The following is a 21,562-nucleotide window of genomic DNA, read 5'->3' on the forward strand; positions in this document are numbered from 1 at the left end:
ATGCCATACAATAAATAAAATAAATAAATGTTATTGTTACATGACCTTAGCCCCCTTCAGTATTTCCTTGAAAGAGCGAGTGATTCAGGCTGGTGACGGTATCTGCTTGTGTTATGCTCTTTGTCTGGTGTTTCCATGACCTTCTGGAAGGTGAAAAAATAAGAATATTCCTTCGACTGAGTGAGAGGCTGCGTGGTTTGGGTCATGTAGCTGTCAGCTTGCATTTGGAAGGTAGTGGGTTCAAACCCCACTGTTAGCAGCCCTGAAGATGGTTTTCCATGGTTTTCCCATTTTCACACCAGTCAAATGCTGGGGCTTTACCTTAATGAAGACCCTGGTCGCTTCCTTCCCATTCCAAGCTCTTTCTTGTCCCATCGTTACCCTAAGACCTAGTTGGGTTGGTGTGGCGTAAAGCAAATTATAAAAATGTTCCTTCTCTGGCTGCAATCCGAAGATTCCAGTACTTCGTTACCGGGGATATTAAAAGAGGATCACCGCAAATAGAGGGGAATCAGTTTCATCATCAGAGTGTTGAGAGAATGTCGTTGTGGTGGACAGTTGGAGTATTGTTAGATGGTTGTCACTGTTGAGTGTGTTGGAGTAGTGTGGCAGGGAGAAATGTTGAAGTGTTGTCGTCGTTGTTAGTGTTGGTCATGATGTGTTATCGTTGAGTGATATGTGTTGAGTAGCTCATTGTGCGGAGCAGTTGCATTATCGTGCAAGTTTTCAAACTTGTCTGGAGTTGAGCGAAGAGTACATTTGTGCTGTGTGATAGTCAATGACGTGTATTTGAACATCTAGCTGCTATGTAAAGCAATGGTGGTGCGTGCCAAGTGTAAGGTGATAGCTGTCAATGAAGATTACGGAATGAGAGTCCGTTCCAGGTAAACTGCTGCCTCCTAATTAGTGAACTGTTGTCATTCATTTTCAGGTATGGTTGTTTATGTGTATATGGGTGTGTACTGATTGGATCACCAGCATTAAATTAGTTCAATAAAACAGATAGCATTTTATTCATAACATTATTATGGAGCATGTGGTATCATTTAACTTGCAACTGTTCTTCCCAATGCTGCAGTAAGTTTACAATTTGTACACATATCTGTATATCATATTCCTAAATGAGTCATCCTGTTGCTAAATTTGTTATGGCCATTTTTTTCTCAAAACATATGAAGACTGCCATTTTATACATTTAAAGAAATTAGTTTTATATCCACATTCTAGTGATTTAATAGATGTGTAAACTCTATTTAATCTCTATGTTAAAAGGTGATTAAGAATTTGGACTGCTGTGGAACTCATCGTGTCCATTGAGCCCACCAACTGAACATGTTGTGTCCCATCTTAATCTTCAGCCCTTTAAGATGATCATAATAATGCAAGCAAGCATGAAATTGTGTCTTGATTGGTGAAGTAAACTATAACAAGGACTGTGCATAATTTGCCCTATGATAATAACTATAGTGATTGTATGTGTGAGCAGGTATTAAGGAGTATGAGGAGGAGCTGGAGAGTTTGAGGGAGATAATCAGGATTTTTACAGAGGACAGAAATGAGGGTAGGTCTCCCTCAAATAATGTACAGGATACGGTAGGTGAACAAGAGGGATGGGAAGGAAAGGGGGAAGATGTACAAGGCATGTACTCTAACGTTTTAAGGGGAAGGAAATTGACAGCACAAGGCTATATTCAGGAGCAGAATTCAGGACAGGTATTGGTGAGAAATTGGTATGAGTCACTGCAGCTAGAACAACAGAAGGAAGATGAGGAATAGGGAACTGTTGCTGAGAGGTGTAAAAGTAGGAAGAAAAGGAAAGGTAGGAAAGGAAAATGTAGTGTGGATCAGGGTCATGGAAGGGAGAAAAAGGAGGAGGAAGTCAGTTCTGCAATCAGAAAAGATAGCGGAGACCAGGAGAGGACAAAATCAAATGAGGTGTGTAGTGTTGAGGCTCTGGTCATGGAGGACTCAATTGTTGGACCTGTGGGGAATGTGTGTGAAAAAAAGGGAACCCGGATAGAGTGTCATCCAGGAATTAGGTTAAGGCAGATGTTGAGGAAAGTAGAAGAGGAGGAGGATGGTAAGGAGAAGGTGGTAGTTTTTCACGTTGGTATCAACAATTTAAGGCAAGCATGTATAAGTACCTACATAGGTGGGGATGTGTGATATCTGGTTATTTGCAACACGGGAGAATTTTAAGGAAGTGGATATTGTTATCAGTGGAATACTGTGTGGGAGAGATACTGATCGGAGGGTGATTGGGGATTTAAATAAGACGGTGGAGTGGGCATGTAGGAAACTGGGAGTAAGATTTGTTGATCCTAATAGATGAGTAGGAGATAAGGGATCTGCACTCAGATGGCCTTCACTTGAACAACAGTGGTATGTACAAATTAGGAGTTTATTTTGTATGGGTTATAGGAAGGTACATTCAGAGAAATGTAGTGGACTAGGAGGCGGTGATACTAGTGCAGGAATCTGGAAGGCAAGTAAGGATGACATGAAGTTCTTAAGTGTTAAACTGCAGAAGTATTGTAATGGGAGTAGAATCATGGCTGAGAAGTGATATTGTGAATGTGAAATTTTTCTCACTGAACTAGCTTGTTTGTCATAGAGACAGGATAAGAACGGTAGGAGGGGGAGTATTCATTTTGATGATGGAAGAATTTGTAAGTTATAAACAAGTTAAGGATGAGAAACATTCAATTCTAGGTGTAAGGCTCTCTGAAGGGTGGGACTGACGCTGATGCAGAATTATACTGTTCAACAATTAAAATATAAATTGAACAAAACTAGCCAATTGTGATACATATTGTGGTGCTGATTATGAATATGAAAGAGAAAATTGAAACTTAGCTCTAGTTTTCATTTTACAGAGCTTGGTAACCATTATCTAATATTTGGGGAAAGACACGCTTCATTAAGAAATATTGCTGCATCAGATTGGCCTTACTGTTTTATTTATTAACAATCAGCTATTTTCATTTCATGCTCTTACTTTTGTGTTTCTATTTCAGCAGGAAATACTTCCTGCACAATATTTTCAGTGAAATGCATTGTCTTTTTTTTTTTTTTTTTTTTTAGATAAATTATTGTGATTGTGAAGATATAGACTAGTGGTAGATTTGTGGTGATGAGTGATAGAGTTTTAGTGATTGTTACATCTGGCGAAACATGCCAAGAGATTGTGTGAACAGTGCAGATACATTTTGCTATGTTTGTGGGCAAATCACGTTGTCTTCTCAAAGGAAGCCAATAACATCATTAATATGAAAAGCGTACCACTGTTAGTTTGGGTGCAAGATTAGAGATCAAGATAAAACCTGGGCATCTCATAATGTTTGCAACACTTGTGCAAGCATTCTAAGGAATTGTATTAATGGGAAAATATGTTCAATGCCCTTCAGTGTGCCGATGATCTGGAGGGAGCCTACCGACCATCAAACAAACTGCTACTTTTGCATGATACCTCCTGTCCACCAGGGAATTTCTACAAAAAAGAAATGAACAGTTGTGTATCCCAACATTCCATCTGCCATGTGCCCAGTTGCACATATAGAATGACTACCAATACCTGAAGCACCAAATTAATTATCTTAGTAATTATGGATGAAAAAACAGTCGATGCTGCTATCACTCTTCTCAGTCTTAATAATGTTGATTCACACATTAAATTCACACTGGAATCCAAAAATGATCAAAAAAATAAACTATTTAGATTTAACCATCACCAGACACCCAACCTTTTTAAATTATAAGATCTTCAGAAAACCCACTCAAACTGCTTCTACAATCCACCAAGACTCAATACATCCACAGACTCATAAATGAGCAACTTACAATAGCTTAGTTCACCGAGCCCTTAATGTACCCTTGTCTAGAAAAGGTCTAAAAAACGAACTGAACACCATTCGAGATATCGCAAAATCCAATGATTACAATCATTTTTTCATTGAAAGAATAATAAACAAATACGAACATCGTCCTTCGACCACATTAAAGAAAAAAACCAATGTCCCCCTTAATTTTCACCTTCACATTTAATAAAGAGATCTATAAAACCACTAACATTTTTAAGAAACACAGTGTAAAAATATCCTTTAAATCTAACAATAAAAATACAGATCACTTCTGTAGAAAGTAGAAACAGGAAGGAAGTAAGAAATATGGAAAAAGAAAGACTTAACATGGGCAGGAGTGGAGGTAGCACTGGACAAGATGAAAGGAGGGAAAGCCCCAGGTATAGATGAAGTGAGTATTGAGATGGGGAAGGCAGCACTTCTCCCTAGTCACTCTTGCCCAGTCCTCCCCTCTTCTCTGTACACACTCTTCCACTCCTTTTATCCACCTGTCTCTTGGTCTACCTCAGTCATTTACCTGTTATCTCCATTTCATGCATCCTCCTCGGTATCCTCTCCTCTGTCATTGTCTACATGTGTCCATACCTTCTAAGTTTAGATGCGTCTATCGTATTCTGTAGTGGCTCTTCTTTTGCTATATCTCGAACCTTCTCATTTCTCATCTTATCCAATCTTGTAACTCCTGTCCTGATCCTTAGAATTTTTTTTTTTCACTTGTCTGTATGCTATTCACGGCTCTCTGCCTCATTACCCAAGTCTCAGCTGCATACATCAGAATAGGTATATAGTACATCCTGTATATCACCATTTTGCTTCTCTGAGGGACATCCTTGCTCCAAACCAGGCTTCTGACACTTTTCAGGAATGCTCCTGCTTGTCTTCCAGCTCGATTAATTCCTTCTCATTTCTTCCACTTTCCTCTATGATACTTCCCAAGTACTTGAAACACTCTACCTTCTTAAGCTGTTCCCCTCCAAGCATTATCCCTCTCGTAGGTCTGTCCTTCTTTCTAGTTGTGATCACTATCTCGCTCTTTTCAGCATTAAATTTCATTCCATATTGTTCCACCTCCTCTACCCAAGCATCTAACGGTTCCTGGATATCCTCTTCCTTTTCTTCCCAGACTAACAGGTCATCTGCAAACATCACTTTCATTTTTCCTTCTCCAATTTTCCTTGCCACTTTTGTCATTATCTCGTCTATTGTCACTACGAAAAGCAAAGGTGACGGAGCACTTCCTTGTTTTAATCCACCTTTTTGCTCAAACTCTCCTCCTGTTTTCACACAACTGACACTCCCATTGTACATCTCTTTCTATGGTCTGTTCCTCGACACCTTTTTTCTGTAAGGCTTCCCATACCTTGTTTCTACACACATGGTCTTAAGCTTTCCCAAAGTCCACAAAGGCCATCACAAGATCCTTACCCCATTCATAATGACGCTCTTGTAGCCGTCTTACTGCAAATATAAGGTCTACTGTGGACCTTCTTGATCTGAAGCCATACTGCTCTTGTCTTAACTTTTCTTCCACCCTCTTTCTGATTCTATTCTCCAGAATCTTCTCAAACACCTTTGCACAGTGGCATATCAATGTGACTCCCCTATAGTTCTTAAAATCTCTTCTATTCTCTTTCTTCAAAATGGATATGATTACCCCCTTCTTCGAATCTTCAGGGGTCTTCCTTTCCTTCCATACTACTTTCAACACACGATAAAGCCACTGTTTCCCTACCTCTCCTGCTGCCTTCCCCATCTCAATACTCACTTCGTCTATACCTGGGGCTTTCCCTCCTTTCATCTTGTCCAGTGCTACCTCCACTTCTGCCCATGTTAAGTCTTCTTCTTTTTCCATATTTCTTACTTCCTTCCTGTTTCTACTTTCCTCCCCAGTGCCTCCTTCTGGGTTTAGTAAATGCAGATATCCTATACAATTTCACAGCAGTTAACAAGATTAATAGTTTCTCAAAATCAGGAGTTTACAGAATCAAGTGTAATAATTGCAGTTTTTCATATGTTGGACAGACTGGGAGGAGTTTCAACACAAATTATTCAGAACATATTAATGCCCTAAGATATAACAAATTCTCAGCAGTAGGTCAACACATGCAAGATTACAATCATAATTTGACCAACATAGAGCAAGATATGGAAATTCTTAAGATATTAAACAAAGGCCCCCTACTTGATATAACGGAAAATTGTTTTATACATTTAGATCAGTATTTCAATTCAAACTATAACCTTAATGACATTTTGGAGAAATCCAATATTCCATTTGACCTTCTCATTATTTTTTTAAAAAATTTTATTTTAACAAATCTAAAATTGATTTTTCATTCAATTCATGGTACCTTTTCACAGCAATTACCCCTATTCCCTCACCCCTCATCCCTGCCATAAATAGCTCCTCCTCACTTCCCTCTCCCTTCCCCGTTCTCTCCGATCTGCTTTACCTTGCTTTTCCCCCTCCCTTCTTTATCTTCCCTACTCATGCTTCCCTTCATATCAGTTGTGCAATACGTCCAGCACACCGCAGTGCAAGATAAGTCACATATTATATTTTCTTATTTCTATTATTATTTATCGTTCTGCTTTTTTCCGCATTGAGCTGTGAATCTTCGCCACCTGCCTTCAGTTTTTGCGACATCGAATTAGTAGCTCTTTGAACGGCATCAATGTGAATTGTTTCTGCATTATTCAATGCATATGCTTAACTTAATTTCTAAATACTACTGCTGCCATATGGTAATTTATAGCTGTCAGATCTTTATAACGAGTGATACGCAGGTTTTGAGAATCTTCAGCGTCCAGATTGATCAACTTGAATCATCCTTCAACGGCAGTTAAGTGCCTTATTTTAATGCATTTTATGCATAATTTGAGACTTTTATCGCCATTGTGATCGTTTTTCATCTTCAACTTTTAACTTCAATCATACTATCGATTCAATGCAGATTTCATTTCCATTCAGTTGGCAGTATTACTGGAATGGGTTAGCTCCCTCCTTGCTCCTCACTCCCGTGTACAAAGAAGTATCACTAAAAGTTTTGCAAGTAATGGGTTCTTCTTCTTAAAACCTCAGTGTTAATTGCTCTAATACATGATACCTTATTTAAATTTCGATGATCCCTAATGTACAGGATGGACGAGAAGTCCCTGTACCCCTGCAATTGTTTAGTATAAAATGTTATTTAGGTTATGTATCCAATATATCTGTATATTCCCCATCATGCTGTAAGCACAATTCTATACGCCTCCATGTTCTTTTTGACATATTTCTGAGCATGTCCGGTGTTATAGTGCGAAATGCATCCTCGACAGCATTGCACAGTTCTTCTTTTGTAGCATAATGACATGCAGATACATGCACCTAATGACTCCCCATAACGAGTTGTCAGTTGTTGTGAGGTCAGGAATTCTTGGTGGCCATTTCAAGGGAGCTAGTGAACCACGACCTATCCACCGTCCTGACAAATGTTCGTTTAGGAACTCGTGCACTGGAAGAGCATAGTGAGTTGGTGCTCCGTCTTGCTGCAGCCATATGCGTTCTGAGAGGCCCTTTCCTCAAGTTGGGGTTTAACCCTGTTTTTAAGATTTGTAAATAATTTGTGCCATTCAAAGTCCCCTCAAAATAGTACGGTCCAAGCTGATGTTGTGATGTCATCGCTGCCCATATCATTACGTGAGGCAGGTTCCTCTCCAACTCAAGTCTGTAATGACGATTCTCTTTTGACCACACCTCAACATATCTAGCACGTGCGCTGTGATATATAGCACGTTCATCTGAAAACATAACCTTGGCACCGGTCACTGCATTTGGGAATTTAGTTGACGAAGTACGGCATGCTAAAACGTGCTCATTCCGGTCTCTATCCTATAACTCATTTACAAACGTCGGTCAAAAAGGTCTGAACTTAAGGGTTTTTAGCCCTTTTGCTCTCAGGCTATTTTCACCAGTCAAGTTCAAAACACACAGACCATTTTTCATGATTATGCATGTTAAAATGTAAAAAATTGCCGTATAAAGAAATTCCCAGATACAAAATTGAAAAAAATCACAATAGTACACTATTCAATATAGTTTTAGGAAAAAAATATCCCAAAATTGTTCATGGCATATTTTACTACAAAAAAATTAGAAAATATATTACAAAAAATAAAAATCAGTTTTCAAATACTAAAAATGTAATCTGTTCTTTAGTGATTTTGTTATTCAGTCATTCTGAAAATGAAAGAATTTAATTCTGTACAACATGATAAAATTTTATTTTTTGTATTCTTATTTAATTGTGAGTTACAGCACCTGATGTAAAGAACTGCACCTGTACCTTCCGGAGTCAGCATTTGTGTTTTGCAAAATATTCTCCTATCATCACTACATGTAAAATCTGAATCACTCTTCTTCTTCTTTATGTACAGCTTTTCCCACACCTGTGGGTTCGCGGGTGCGAACTGTGTCGCACATGTGGACTTTGCTCTGTTTTATGGCCGGATGCCCTTGCTGATGCCAACCCTATATGGAGGGAATGAATTACTATTGCGTGTTTCTGTGGTGGTTTGTAGTGTAGTGTGTTGGCTGAATATGAAGAGGAAAGTGTTGAGACAAACACAAACACCCAGTCACAGGGTCAGAAGAATTAACCAAAGGCGATTAAAATCCCCGAACTGGCTGTGAATCAAACCCGGGCCCTCTGAACCGAAAGCCTCAACACAGACCATTCAGCCAATGAGTCGGACTAAAATCTGAATCACTATTGGCTATAAAGTCACTGTCATCGTCTAAAGCATCTAAATAATCCAAAACATCGGAATTATTTAGCCTAGAATTTGGCCCAGTCATTTAAAAAAATTAGGCCTACTCGTGGCACGAAAATCTAATGTCATGAAATGTTAAACTAAACTTCACTTGAGAATATCAATAAATGTTGAATATAAACAAAATATAATAAACTACTATTAAAACTGAAACAATAAAACGAAGCAAAACATGTATTTTGAAGCTTAAAGGAGACTGTACTTGCAAGCAGCACACTTCAACTCACCATGCGGTACACATACGCGGTTTGATAACTTAATTTGTTCCAAACAGATTAGCGTAGTGTCTCTATTCTCTTGAGAAAAGTGTAAACTAAATCCAAAAGCTACTATTGCTGTCTTTTCCTGACATCTGGGAGTCCATTAGGTACTAATACGGCCATTCGAACACAGAGCTGATAGATCGGCATGCTGAGTGTTGTAAGCAATACCACTCAAGCCGATAGATCAGCTCGCTGATCGTATAAGAGTTAAAATGTAATCTTGCATTGTTCTCCTCGGTATACCAAGTTCTTAAACACGTTTATGCGTCGACTTCATAGGAGATTGTTCATTCGAAACACAGACTCCAGCATGTTTCTTCTCGCATCTTCTTCCTTCCATACCAATCACCAGTAGTGTAACTCTTACCGCTCACATCTGCCATGGCCTCACACTAACACTCGACTGTGACAGTATGTATTCCAACACTTGATTCCAGCAATTAATAAAAAGTAATATAGCTTGCAACCTGCATAAATATCATACGTAATATAGCTACCAACCTGCATGAATAACATGGCATAAATAAAATTTGGTACTAAAAATTCACAGGGGTACGGGGACTTTTTGCCCACCCTGTACACCAGCTCCCCTTCGTGAAAAGCTACATCTCTAGTGCCATGGTGAAACTGAATTTGCCTTTCTCGATATTGTTCTACAAAGGATTGTGACAGAAAATCTAAGCAAGTTTTTACTTCATGACCTAACATGCATTTAGATAGGACTTCACCTGTAGCACAACAAGGTGTGGTACAGTAGGAGAATAAATATTTACTTATTGAATAAGACATACTTTGGCTTTTTTGCTTGGGATTGCATGACAGCTTCTTTAAACTCTCTTTGAAATGTTTTACACTGTTTTCAGCACTTCCATTAGTTGAGGGGTGATAAGGTGCAGATGTTGTGTGGATAATTCCATTTGTCTCACAGAAATGTTTCAATCCTATTGAAGTGATCTGGCTACCATTGTCTGTGATAACGACATTAAGAAGTCCAAAACATGCAAATCAATCTCTCATTACCTCAGTAGTTGATAAAAGAATAATTCTTTGGCATTTGATATATCTCTGGTCACTTAGAAAACACATCAATAAAAAACAAATACATTTTCCCATTAAATGGTCCGAGAAAGTCTACATGAATACAATCAAAAGCATGTTTAGCTTCTTCAATTTTACCAATTTTTCCTTTTCTGGGTTTTTCAAATTTCTCATACAGAGATGACAACTTTTAACATAGCGCTCAATGTCTCCATCTATTCCTGGCCACCAAAAATACTGACGAGCCAGCATCTCCATTGTGAGCACCATGAATCTCTTCTAAGAGTTGTTCATGGAATTTCTCAGGCACTATCAGTCTATATCCCCACATTAGAAGATCTCTATCAGAATGATTTTTATCTGATCTTAAAAATGGCTTAATCATCATTTACCTCTGCAGGCCATCCACTTCTGCAATACAAAGCAACTAAACTCAATATCTTCTTCTTTTTCAATTCTTTGCATATATCCTGTGAGTTTATAGGTAATTTATCCTCAACAAAAAATTTGAAATAATCCAGTTTCTCAGTTTCACTACTTGAAACATTCAAGGGAAGCAGAGATGACCGAATATCTTCTCTTTGTAGAGTTTAATGTATGAGAGACAAAACATATAGTCCTTTCACTCTTATCAGGATATTTGTGCAAAATGTACTGCCCCTAATTCGACGTTTGACGCATTGCAAAACAGTTTAAGAGGAAGACTGGGATCAAACTGAGCTAGGCTCTGTTGAGATGCTAACAAGGACTTGACTTTTTGGAAAGAATCTTCACACTTGGTATTCCACTCAAATTCTGCTTTTGCTTTTAACAGTTTATACTGGGGATTCAACCCTTTAGACAATCCTGATACAAATCTAGCATAATAATTCACCATACCAATAAAGGTATACATTTCTGGATCTTGGAGATTCCACCATGATTTAGACTTTTTCAGGATCTTAATGTAGACCTGCTTTATCTAAAATATGACCTAAATACTTAATTCTTTTTGAAATAAATTGCATTATTTTAAATTTATCAAGCCCATCGAAAACCTGACTTAAATTTCTCGAATGTTCTTCTCTGTTTTACCTGTTATAACTGTATCATTTAAAAAATCGATTACTTCTTTAGCTCCTAGCAAAACCTTCTCGACGACCTTCTGGAACAATGCACAAGCAGGCCTTTCCTATCCCATCGTCGCCATAAGACCTATCTGTGTCGGTGCGACGTAAAGCCCCTAGCAAAAAAAATAAAAAAAATAAAAGTACTCCAAGCCAGCATCTTTTTAGTTTCATCTGTTAATTCTAGTTGATTATAAGCCTGTTAAAAATCAAGCTTGGAGAAAAATTTGCGCCCTTGAAGTACAGCAAAAAGCTTGTCAGTTCGAGGCAGTGGATGTTTGGTATCCTCTAAGTATTTGTTTATAGTAAGTGTATAATCAAAGCACAGTCACAATCAACCATCGGCTCATATCACCAGCACTATAGGTGTCCCCCATTCCTAATTATCAACTAGTGATATAACGCCTATGTTTCCTTCTTCAACAACCTATCAACCTACAGAGTTGGTTAATATTATTATAGCATGTATTGACTTCAATTTGTCTGAGCGGAATAAGCACATGGTTATCGTATACCCTTTAAATGAACATTAGTAAGGCGTATTTTACACTTACCAAATTATTCCTTATAAATACTCTTGGGAATGACAGAAATTCCTGCTCCAGAATCCAGCTGCATACATAAACGTTTGTTATTAGCAGTTACTGTGATAGTCCAAGGTCTGATTACATTATTATTGCAAAATTTCATCATGCACACTTACGCAATTATTTCCGAGCAGTTCACATATCTGATATAAGTACCCAATCTGATCACAATTATGGCATCTGTAACTGTTAAATTTACATGGAAATTATGATTACTTCCTCCACAACATTTACGCTTGATTAGCCTTTCTTTCATGTTGAGCTGCCTGTTACTGATCGGCGCAGTAGGTTTCTTCACACTAATAACGTGGTCGACCTCTTAGTATGCCGACGAAGCTGTCATAAAAACGGGCTTCTTCTTCAGCGCAACTTCAACTAAGTCTTGTAATGATGTTGTGTGGTTTTCTTTGCAGACTTTATGTACCACGAGTCCTTCCGATAAACCACAAACAAATTTGTCCTTTGGCTTCTCCTCTAATATATTTCCAAACTTGCAGTCACTCGCCTTCCTCTTAATTTTTACATACCACTGCCAAACTGTTTCTTGAGGTGATTAACGTAGATTATAAAATTCCTTTCTCTCTGTGAAAATAGTTATCCTTTTGGAATACTGTTGTTTTAATAAAGCACGTAATTTATCATAAGTTTTATCTTTAGAGAGTGTCAGTTCACACAAATCCTTCCGTACTTTATACGCCTCCTCCCCAACTAGTGTTATCAACACTGCTGCTCTTTGATCATCATTAACATAATTTGCTTTGAAATACTGTTCCATTATTTCTTGGTAGGTATTCCAATCATCTCCACAGTGATATTCAGATAAGGAACCAATAGAGTTACATGAAACAAGTATGACACTTGACGTGTGTCCACTATCGTCCACAATTTCAATTTACGCATTTCCAACTGGTGAAGTCATTTGTGCAGTATGGTTTCAGTGCATATCAAATTCATGAATAAAATTTATTTTATTCTCGTTGCCACATGTAATATATCAGTAACAACCTTCTTTGTATAACCTTTAATGAGACAGAGTAAAAACAATAGGACACAAACATAAACAAAATATCACTTGGCAACCGTAACTAAGTAACTACATACACTACACCAGCCCTCCTCCATTTTTATATTTTTGGGAGTACCAGGAACCGAACTCAGACTTCTGAGGACAGCAGCTAATAATGCTAACTCTTACACTATGGAGATTAGAAAGAGAATTGGTGTTTCAAAACTACAGGACAAGATGGAAACAAACAGGCTGAAATGGTATGGACACATGTTGTGGACGGGAGAAGACCGTGTTCCAAAGAAAGTATTTCCAGAGAAACCAGCAGGAAAGAGACCACAAGGAAGCCCTTGAAAGAGGTGGATGGATACTGTGGAGGAGAGTATAGAGAACAAAAAAGATAGAAGGAATATTGGAAGCAGGAAAAGATTGGTGGAGAGACAGGCAGCAATGAAAGTCCTTAATTCATAACCTGGTTCAGGAAAGAACTGGAAATGGGAACTGAAGAAGAAAAAGAATGACATTATTTTCCCTACTAGAAACGCATCTCTTGATAAATATATTTTTATTTTCAGTGGAAGTTTGATTTGGACTCCTAGGAGCAAAAATGAAAAGTGAGCAAAATATATACCGTACTTATATACAAAATAAAACATGTATTTGGTGAAACAACGTAAATATCTGAGTCATACTCGTCAGTCATTTAAAAATTTACACATTACTTATTTTATGAAAGCATCTTCAGTGGTAATAAAGATATTTAACATGTTCTTCCTGCTAATAATCCTGCTTTTGCCCCATAGAACAATTTCTACCAATGCTACATGTCTGTAGCAGTTTTTTTGGTATTATGACTTTTTTTTTTTTTTTTTGTTCAAATCACCAGTTTTGATGTTAAGAGTTTTGCATGTAATGGTCCTTGTGACTGCCAACAAGTTCAACTTTGTGGTCCTGAAGTATTAAAAAAAATGAACAACCATACTTTTTTCTTCTTTGTTTCATATTTTATAGATGTCGAGAAATAGGATTATTTATCTTCTGGAAGTAACATGTCATGAATATGTAATCTAGAAACTTAGTTCTTTTCTGCATGATAGTGGAGTTTTGAAAATGACCATATTTTGTTAAATGATAAGACTATTTTGATCAAATATACATTAAATCTGTATTAATTGTAATGTCCCAGGCTGTGCAAGACTACATCCATGCCCAACGAGTCCTTCATCAATATGGCAACATGGCATCATTCCAGGGCATACAAGGAGACTGTGAAATGATTGTGGAGGAGCTTAAACAGAAACTGCGAGATCATTTCAAGAGCAAGGAGGTTTGTTGCATTCAATCTCATATTCACATAGGACATAGTTCCAAAAATATCTGTGTTTTTTCATTAATTTAAGATTTTATTATCATAGTTTCTTTTATATTTTTTATCAAATGGCGTTTTGGAAGGGAGGGTGCGATTAATGGTTGAGAGTAAGTTGGATGAAAACTAGTGTGTTTTCGGACCACAGACAATCGGACTTACAGTATTCGCCAGATGACCGAAAAATGCTACGAGAGGAATAAACTTCGAACAACTCGAATTATCGACTCGAAACTCGAAGTTGCGAGTTTCAACATTCATGCCACATCGCAGTTAAATATGCAGGTGCCAGTCCACTTTCTACATATTTTAATTTTGTCTTCATAATTAAGGAATTTCACGACCTTTCCCATATCCATAACTAGTCTGTCACTAGACAGATATGTACCACACTAGTCAACTTCACACGATTATGTTCCTAATCCAGATGTAGGCTAACACACGACAAATGTTCGCTACTCTTCATTGTACCACTCAACACAGAATACATTTCTAACTTCTGAAGGGAATGCAAAATACAAGTACAAACAGGCTCACTGTGTTATTCAGCAAGCAAAACTGAACATTACTGAAGGTGCACCTTATCCTGTGAAGTTCAGGAATTCAAGGCCTTCTCCTGTTATCACACACCTGTGGCGAGGGCTCTTACCTGAGTTGGAAATCATGTTCCTTTCACAAGGGATGACAAATAACATTTTCAGGGCTAGGAGAAATGTGATCGTACTAAGCCATTATAGCAAAAATTTGTGATGCAATAAGCGAGGCTTTTTTATATAGATTTAATACGGTGAGAATTGGGGCTTCAAATTTACGACATGCTAAGCGGGAAAACGTGTTATTGAGGAACACACTAACGAGGTTTCACTGATTTAGTATGTGGTAGCATAGTAAGTGAGATTGAATCAAGGTGCAGCAAAGCTAAAGCAGTGAGCTCGTAGTTGTGATCAATGGTATTCTGTAAGAAGGAAAGCCAGCTTCTTGATGAAACTATCTTTACAGTGGTCTGTTTTCAGCCCAACTTTGCAGTACGGCAGTGAAAGCTGGATGGACTCAGGATGTCTTAATCATAAGTTACAAGTAACAGATATGAAAGTAGTGAGAATGATCACTGGTACAAATAGGTGGGAACAATGATGAGATAAAGGATAAGTTTGAAATGAACTCGATGGATGAAGTGGTACGCATAAACCAGCTTCGGTGATGGGGCCATGTGAGGCAGTGGAGGAGGTTAGGTTACGTAGGAGAATAATGGACTCGGTCATGGAGGTTAAGAGAAGTAGAGGGAAACCAAGATAACGCTGGTTAGACTTTATTTGTAATGATTTAAAGATGAGAGGAATGGAGCTAAACGAGGCCACAGAGCTAGGTGCAAATAGAGGAATGTGGAGGCGTTTAGTAAACTCATAGAGGCTTGTGGCCTCAGTGCTGAAAGGCTTAGAAATCTATATTGAAGACCATATGTATGTATGTATGTATGTAATGTATGTATGTATGTATGTATGTATGTATGTATGTATGTATGTATGTATGTATGTATGATCACTGGTACAAATAGGTGGGAACAATGATGAGATAAAGGATAAGTTTGAAATGAACTCGATGGATGAAGTGGTACGCATAAACCAGCTTCGGTGATGGGGCCATGTGAGGCAGTGGAGGAGTTTAGGTTACGTAGGAGAATAATGGATGTATGTATGTATGTATTTATTTATTTATTCTGTCTTCTGCTTTTACCCTGTGTAATTAAATCAGCAGTCTCTGCATTACTTGATCTCTCCCTGTAAGCCAGTTCAAAAGCTGTTCATCATCATATATATCATGATTTCTTTTATGTTTTTCATCAAATTTACTGTCTCAGACAAGGCCTACGTAAAAACATGGTTATGTTGAAAAAATCCTTACTGTTCGATTGCTTTGTACACTTCGGTTTAACAATGATATTTTCATTATGTACAATTAAGTCTTGTGTCACATTTCCACCTTTTTCATTGTTGTGTGTACAATAGACTTCTTTCAGTCACTTAACAAAGTGTAGAGTCTCACTTTGTAAGGTTGCACGTATATTTCCACGTTTTCTTCAATATGGCATTAGCATCACCTTCACTTTCACTTTGATCAGAATTCTTTTTGTCCTCCTTCCTTTGGATTGACTGAAGAACCATTTTCCAGTCTCCACACTCACACTCTGTTGGAATATCTGAATCCATCTGAATTCTTCAATTTTGGCAGACTGAAGAACCTAACAGTTAAAAATTAACTGAGTCCAAACTGAAAATAGATGGCTTCAGATATGTTTTTTAAAAAGAAGAAGAAGTTACAAACTGTTCAGACTGTAACACTTTTCCATGCATTGGTTATACACTAAATTGCTTGGAGAACATTCAGTCCGTTTATCAGTGTTGGAAGGGTTCCTTTATTGCCGTTAACTTCTGATACAGTGTATTTCATCACTAACTGTCTGTATATAACCTTGAAGTTCTAGATTACTCATTAGTCAAGTGGTTGAGGCTACATTTGGTGGGAAAAAGACCATCTTCACATTTTGCAGCTCAATTGTATCTGGGTGAGATGATCCATTATTGAGGAATAATAACACTTTTCTCTCCTGGTGTACCGGAATAATTTTTCTGTCCAGTTGTCCCAACTACTTGGTCATTATTTTTCTGGTCATTCGTTCTTTCTTATTTGCTTTCCATTCAATGCCAAACTGTGTAACGTCCATGTTCTTAAATCACCTTGGTTTTGCAGCTTTCCCTCTCACGAGGGTCTTCTCCTGGTTTTTTAAAATTCATACTGGCACATAACAAGATTTTAAGATGTTCCTTTGCAACTTTTCCACTATTACACACAGTTTTCCCAGACACAGCACAGAAAAATACTCCAGTTTCATACCCATCTATGATTGAAGGTAATTTTTCTTGCCACTTTTCAGAAGTCTCCATACTAACACTGGATGATTACTGCAAACCGCTCTAAATTTGATACCATGTCGCTTTCTGAATCTCTCTGGCCGACAATTTGAGGCTTTGATGTCCCCTATACGTAATTCTGACACAAATTCTAATGTTAAAGTTTATAATTTTCATGTTCCGTATTGATGACAATATAATTATTGTAGATAAATGAGATAATCCACCTAATCAATACAGTATGAAATTAGTACTTAAATTTATTTATATATTATACTGTTTTTGGCCTATTGATATTAGGCCATCATCAGTTATAAGATCTTAAAACACTAATTGGCCATATGTATAACAAAAATAGGTAGCATAATACTTGAAAATTGTTCTGATCTAATATTCAGTATACACTAAAATAAAGTCACTGTCTTGAGGATGTAACACAACACTTGAAAATTCTTATGATCTGTTCGTTATTTTTTTTTTTATGGCCTATTTTGGACCACACTAGTCAATTATACAATGGATTTTTTGATTTCCGATTGAGAAATGTGTTTTTAAAAAATTATTTCCCCTTAACTTTCCTTCCTAAAATCAGGGTGCAAAAAATACGGTAAGTAAAGTTGAACTGCACTCATCCATGGATACTGCAGTTCTCTGTGGTGGAACAGTGTCATGCAGAGCTAAGAGAAATGTTGAGTGATAGTGTTTTGCTGTATCGAACTAAAGCGTAAGATGTGTAGGAATTATCCTTGCACATGGGTATTTCTGTGTTGACAGTGTTCTGAATTTTACAACAGGACTTGCAGATGCAAAAAGATTTGTGTGCATAATAGAACAATGATTTCTATTTATCTTTCGATTGCCCCCTCCATTAGCTCTTGTACCAGTTCCCAATATTGTGTTAGTGTTGAGAAACACATTCCAGTGGTCTTCAGATTCATAACGTACGTACGTTTACATTGCTGCTGTTTTATCGGAATATATAACACGATTGTCATGATGAAACAACCCTTGTAGAATTTATGCCTCTATATCTTCCTCCTCTCATACACTCTGAGATTGCAGTTCATTCTCAAGACTTGGGCAGTGAATGCAGTGCACTATCACTTCAGCATGTAAGTTATATTAACTAAATCTACATTGAAAAGAATGCCTTCATTCTTAACAGACTATCTCTTCTGACATTCCTTTGTGACTTAAGAGGAAGTTTTCACTGGTTTAAGAAGAGAGCTTTTGGCTTTTGGTTTTCAACTGCAAAGACCTCTGTTGTTCACTTCTGCCAGAAGCGCAATCTTCATCCCCATCCTGAGCTTTATTTAGCGGGAGTTGCTCTTCCTGTAGTCAACACGTACTGATTTCTTGGGTTCCTTTTCAATATAAATTTTGTGGGAGCCACACATGAGTCAGTTAAAAGTCAAATGCACTAAGAAACTGAATATTTTGAAGTTTGTTAGTGGTACTACATGGGGGCAGGGAAGACCACATGGTGCTCCTACATTTTATCTAGAGTAGTCTACGGCAGTGCAACATATGGATCAGCAAGGCAAAGTGTGCTCATAAAACTGAATAGAATCTACCGCAGTGGAATTAGGTTGGCAACGGGAGCATTCTCTGCAAGTCCCATTGCTAGCTTGGTTGCTGAATCTGGTGTACCTCCTTTACATGTGAGGCGCCAGCAAACACTGTTGTCCTATGCTGCGAACTTGCGACAGATGCCACTTCACCCAAGCTATCCCTGCATATTCCACGATGAGAATTATTGGTTATATGCTGCTTATTCACGAGCAGTGCAACCGGTTGTTATACACTTGGAGAACAGTCAGAGATTGTGTACCGGGCGAGTTGGCCGTGCGGTTAGCGGCGCACGGCTGTGGGCTTGCATCCGGAAGATAGTGGGTTCGAATCCCACTGTCGGCAGCCCTGAAGATGGTTTTCCGTGGTTTCCCATTTTCACACCAGGCAAATGCGACCTAGTAAGGTTCCTCTGTGGGTAACACAATGCCATGAAATCATCCTAAATCTGCACACTGAGCCAAAAGTGAACACGGACCCCTCCATTCATCGCAGGCTCCTTCTGTCCGTTGTTAGCCTGTACCCAGGTTCATTAGTTATTTACATGGATGTCTCAATGGCTGAAGCGAAGGTTGGCTGTGCATTCATTGTTGATAATAAGAGGTTCCTTTTTCCTCTACTGGAAACCTGTAGTGTGTACATAGCAGAGTGCTACGCTATCCTAGAAGCTTTGTGGTATGTGCTGTCCACTGAATTTCGGCACTTTCCACTGTGTACTGACTCCTTGAGTTCACTACAATATATTGATGGATGTTTTCTGCGACACTCTCTGGTGCAGCGGATGCAGGATCTGCTGGTCGGATGCTGGAGTGCTAACACCAGAATCACATTTTTGTGGTGTAGCGGAAAAACGAACATTCTCTGCCACCAAGAAGGCGGGTTTGCTGGGCTGAGTGGCTCAGCTGGTTGAGGCGCTGGTCTTCTGACTCCACCTTGGCAGGTTCGATCCTGGCTCAGTCCTGTGGTATTTGAATGTACTCAAATATGGCAGCCATGTGTCGGTAGATTTACCGGCACGTAAAAGAACTCCTACGGCACTAAATTCCCGCACCTCGGTGTATCAAAAAAATCGTTAAAGTAGTTAGTGGGACGTAAAGCGAATAACATTATTATTATTATTATTATTATTATTATTATTATTATTATTATTATTATTATTATTATTATTATTGTTGTTGTTGTTGTTGCTGTTGTTGTTGATAATAAGAGGTTCCTTTTTCCTCTACTGGAAACCTGTAGTGTGTACATAGCAGAGTGCTACGCTATCCTAGAAGCTTTGTGGTATGTGCTGTCCACTGAATTTCGGCACTTTCCACTGTGTACTGACTCCTTGAGTTCACTACAATATATTGATGGATGTTTTTTGCTAACACCAGAATCACATTTTTACATTTTTTCCCATTGCCTTACAAGGTTCCAGCCAGTGATATTCCTTCTTCGCTGAGACATGGTTATGTCCTATTGGGAGATGGAGTGGCAGACCACCCTTATTTCAAATAAGCTGAGAATGATTATCGAACCCCACTGTCGGCAGTCCTGAAAATGGTTTTCCGTGGTTTCCCATTTTCACACCAGGCAAATGCTGGGGCTGTACCTTAATTAAGGCCACGGCCGCTTCCTTCCCACTCCTAGCCCTTCCCTGTCCCATCGTCGCCATAAGACCTATCTGTGTCGGTGCGACGTAAAGCAAAAAAAAAAAAAGAATGATTAAACTAATGAAGGTATGAAAGACTTCCCTTCAGGTTTTTCAGAGAGAAGCAGTGGTATTATGTTTTCTACGGATCTGTCACCGTATAGCAGTGCACTCCTCCGTACTGAAGAGAGAATCCCCATAACCCCCCTGGTGTGTACTTGCGGCAGTCATCTGACCATAATACGCATCCTTATGCAGTACGGGCCTGGGCGATCCGCGCCAAGGTACTTTGAGTACCATCTTCCTCATTCTACGAGATGATGAGCAGCCGATAGACCTCGTCATTTATTTTATGAGGGACAGTGGCCTGTTTTATCGTGATTAAACATGAAATTTCTGTTTGTTTTCAATTTTTAATTTTATTAACCATGTTTTTATTCTTTTAACTCTGTTTTTATCTATCTTTGTATATTTTTAATTATGTTCTTTAAACTTTTAATTTGAAAGAAATATAATATGTCACTTTAAAGGCAATGCCTTATTTAATTTCATTACATTTTAATACAATTTTAAGTCATTTTATAAGATGAGACATTGCAAATTAGATCCAATGATTATTTTAAATTTATAATCATTCTTCATCATTTTAAAAATTCTAGCCACTGAGAAATTTTAAATGTAAAATTACGTCATGTTGTCTCATCTCGTACCATTAGGGGCTGATGACCTATATGTTAGGCCCCTTTAAACAACAAGCATCGTCATCATCATCATCATCATCATCATCATCATCATCATCATCATCATCATCATCATCATCAAAAAGACAGCTTTTTCCTCCCCTCTCCCAAAAGATACATCAACATTTGACATGCGTGATCCTTAAATCATAGATGTCAAAATGTTAATGCAGCATACCTGTGAATTTCCATGCAGTCAGCTCATGAGGTGGTTATTTACATAGGCATCTGCAAAAGAGTTGGCTGAGTCTGTTGACCTCCTGCTGCAGCTGAAGGAACCTGCTAAATCTTTGTGTGCTGACTTTTTATCACATGCTGAAACAAGGTTGGCAGAACAGTTGACCTTCCTTGAAGATATGCAAGAACAGGTAAGAACCCAATTTTCTGCTTTGTAACTGTATTGACTTGGAAATTTATTGTGTGTGATTCTTTCATATCGGAACTTTATTGTAATCAAGTATGAATTATGGATCAGGTGGGGGCAAGAAAAATGAGAGATGAAGATACTGAAGTAACACTCTCTCATAAGTACATTGAATGACTTATGTTTTGTTGATGGAATTTGCTGGAGGAACTCCAAAGAAAGTTAGAAAGACTGGGAAAAAACCATCTAAGTGATTCTCTTTCATACTGTTTGTGTGGAAAAAATAGTTCTTAGATTTTACCATAC

At 38.1% G+C, this 21,562-nt stretch overlaps 1 protein-coding gene across 1 annotated transcript in view; it reads left to right on the top strand.

Annotated features, from left to right (window-relative positions):
• The window catches only part of Vps51 (vacuolar protein sorting 51), a 186,761-nt gene that overhangs the window by 28,927 nt on the left and 136,272 nt on the right, over nucleotides 1-21,562 (top strand). Inside the window, exons 5-6 of the mRNA XM_068228634.1 lie at nucleotides 13,862-14,002; nucleotides 21,117-21,260. Coding sequence (XP_068084735.1) covers nucleotides 13,862-14,002; nucleotides 21,117-21,260 — 285 coding nt within the window. The remainder of the gene's footprint in view (nucleotides 1-13,861; nucleotides 14,003-21,116; nucleotides 21,261-21,562) is intronic.

The sequence above is a fragment of the Anabrus simplex genome, chromosome 7 (assembly GCF_040414725.1).
Source record: "Anabrus simplex isolate iqAnaSimp1 chromosome 7, ASM4041472v1, whole genome shotgun sequence".
Lineage (NCBI taxonomy): Eukaryota > Metazoa > Arthropoda > Insecta > Orthoptera > Tettigoniidae > Anabrus > Anabrus simplex.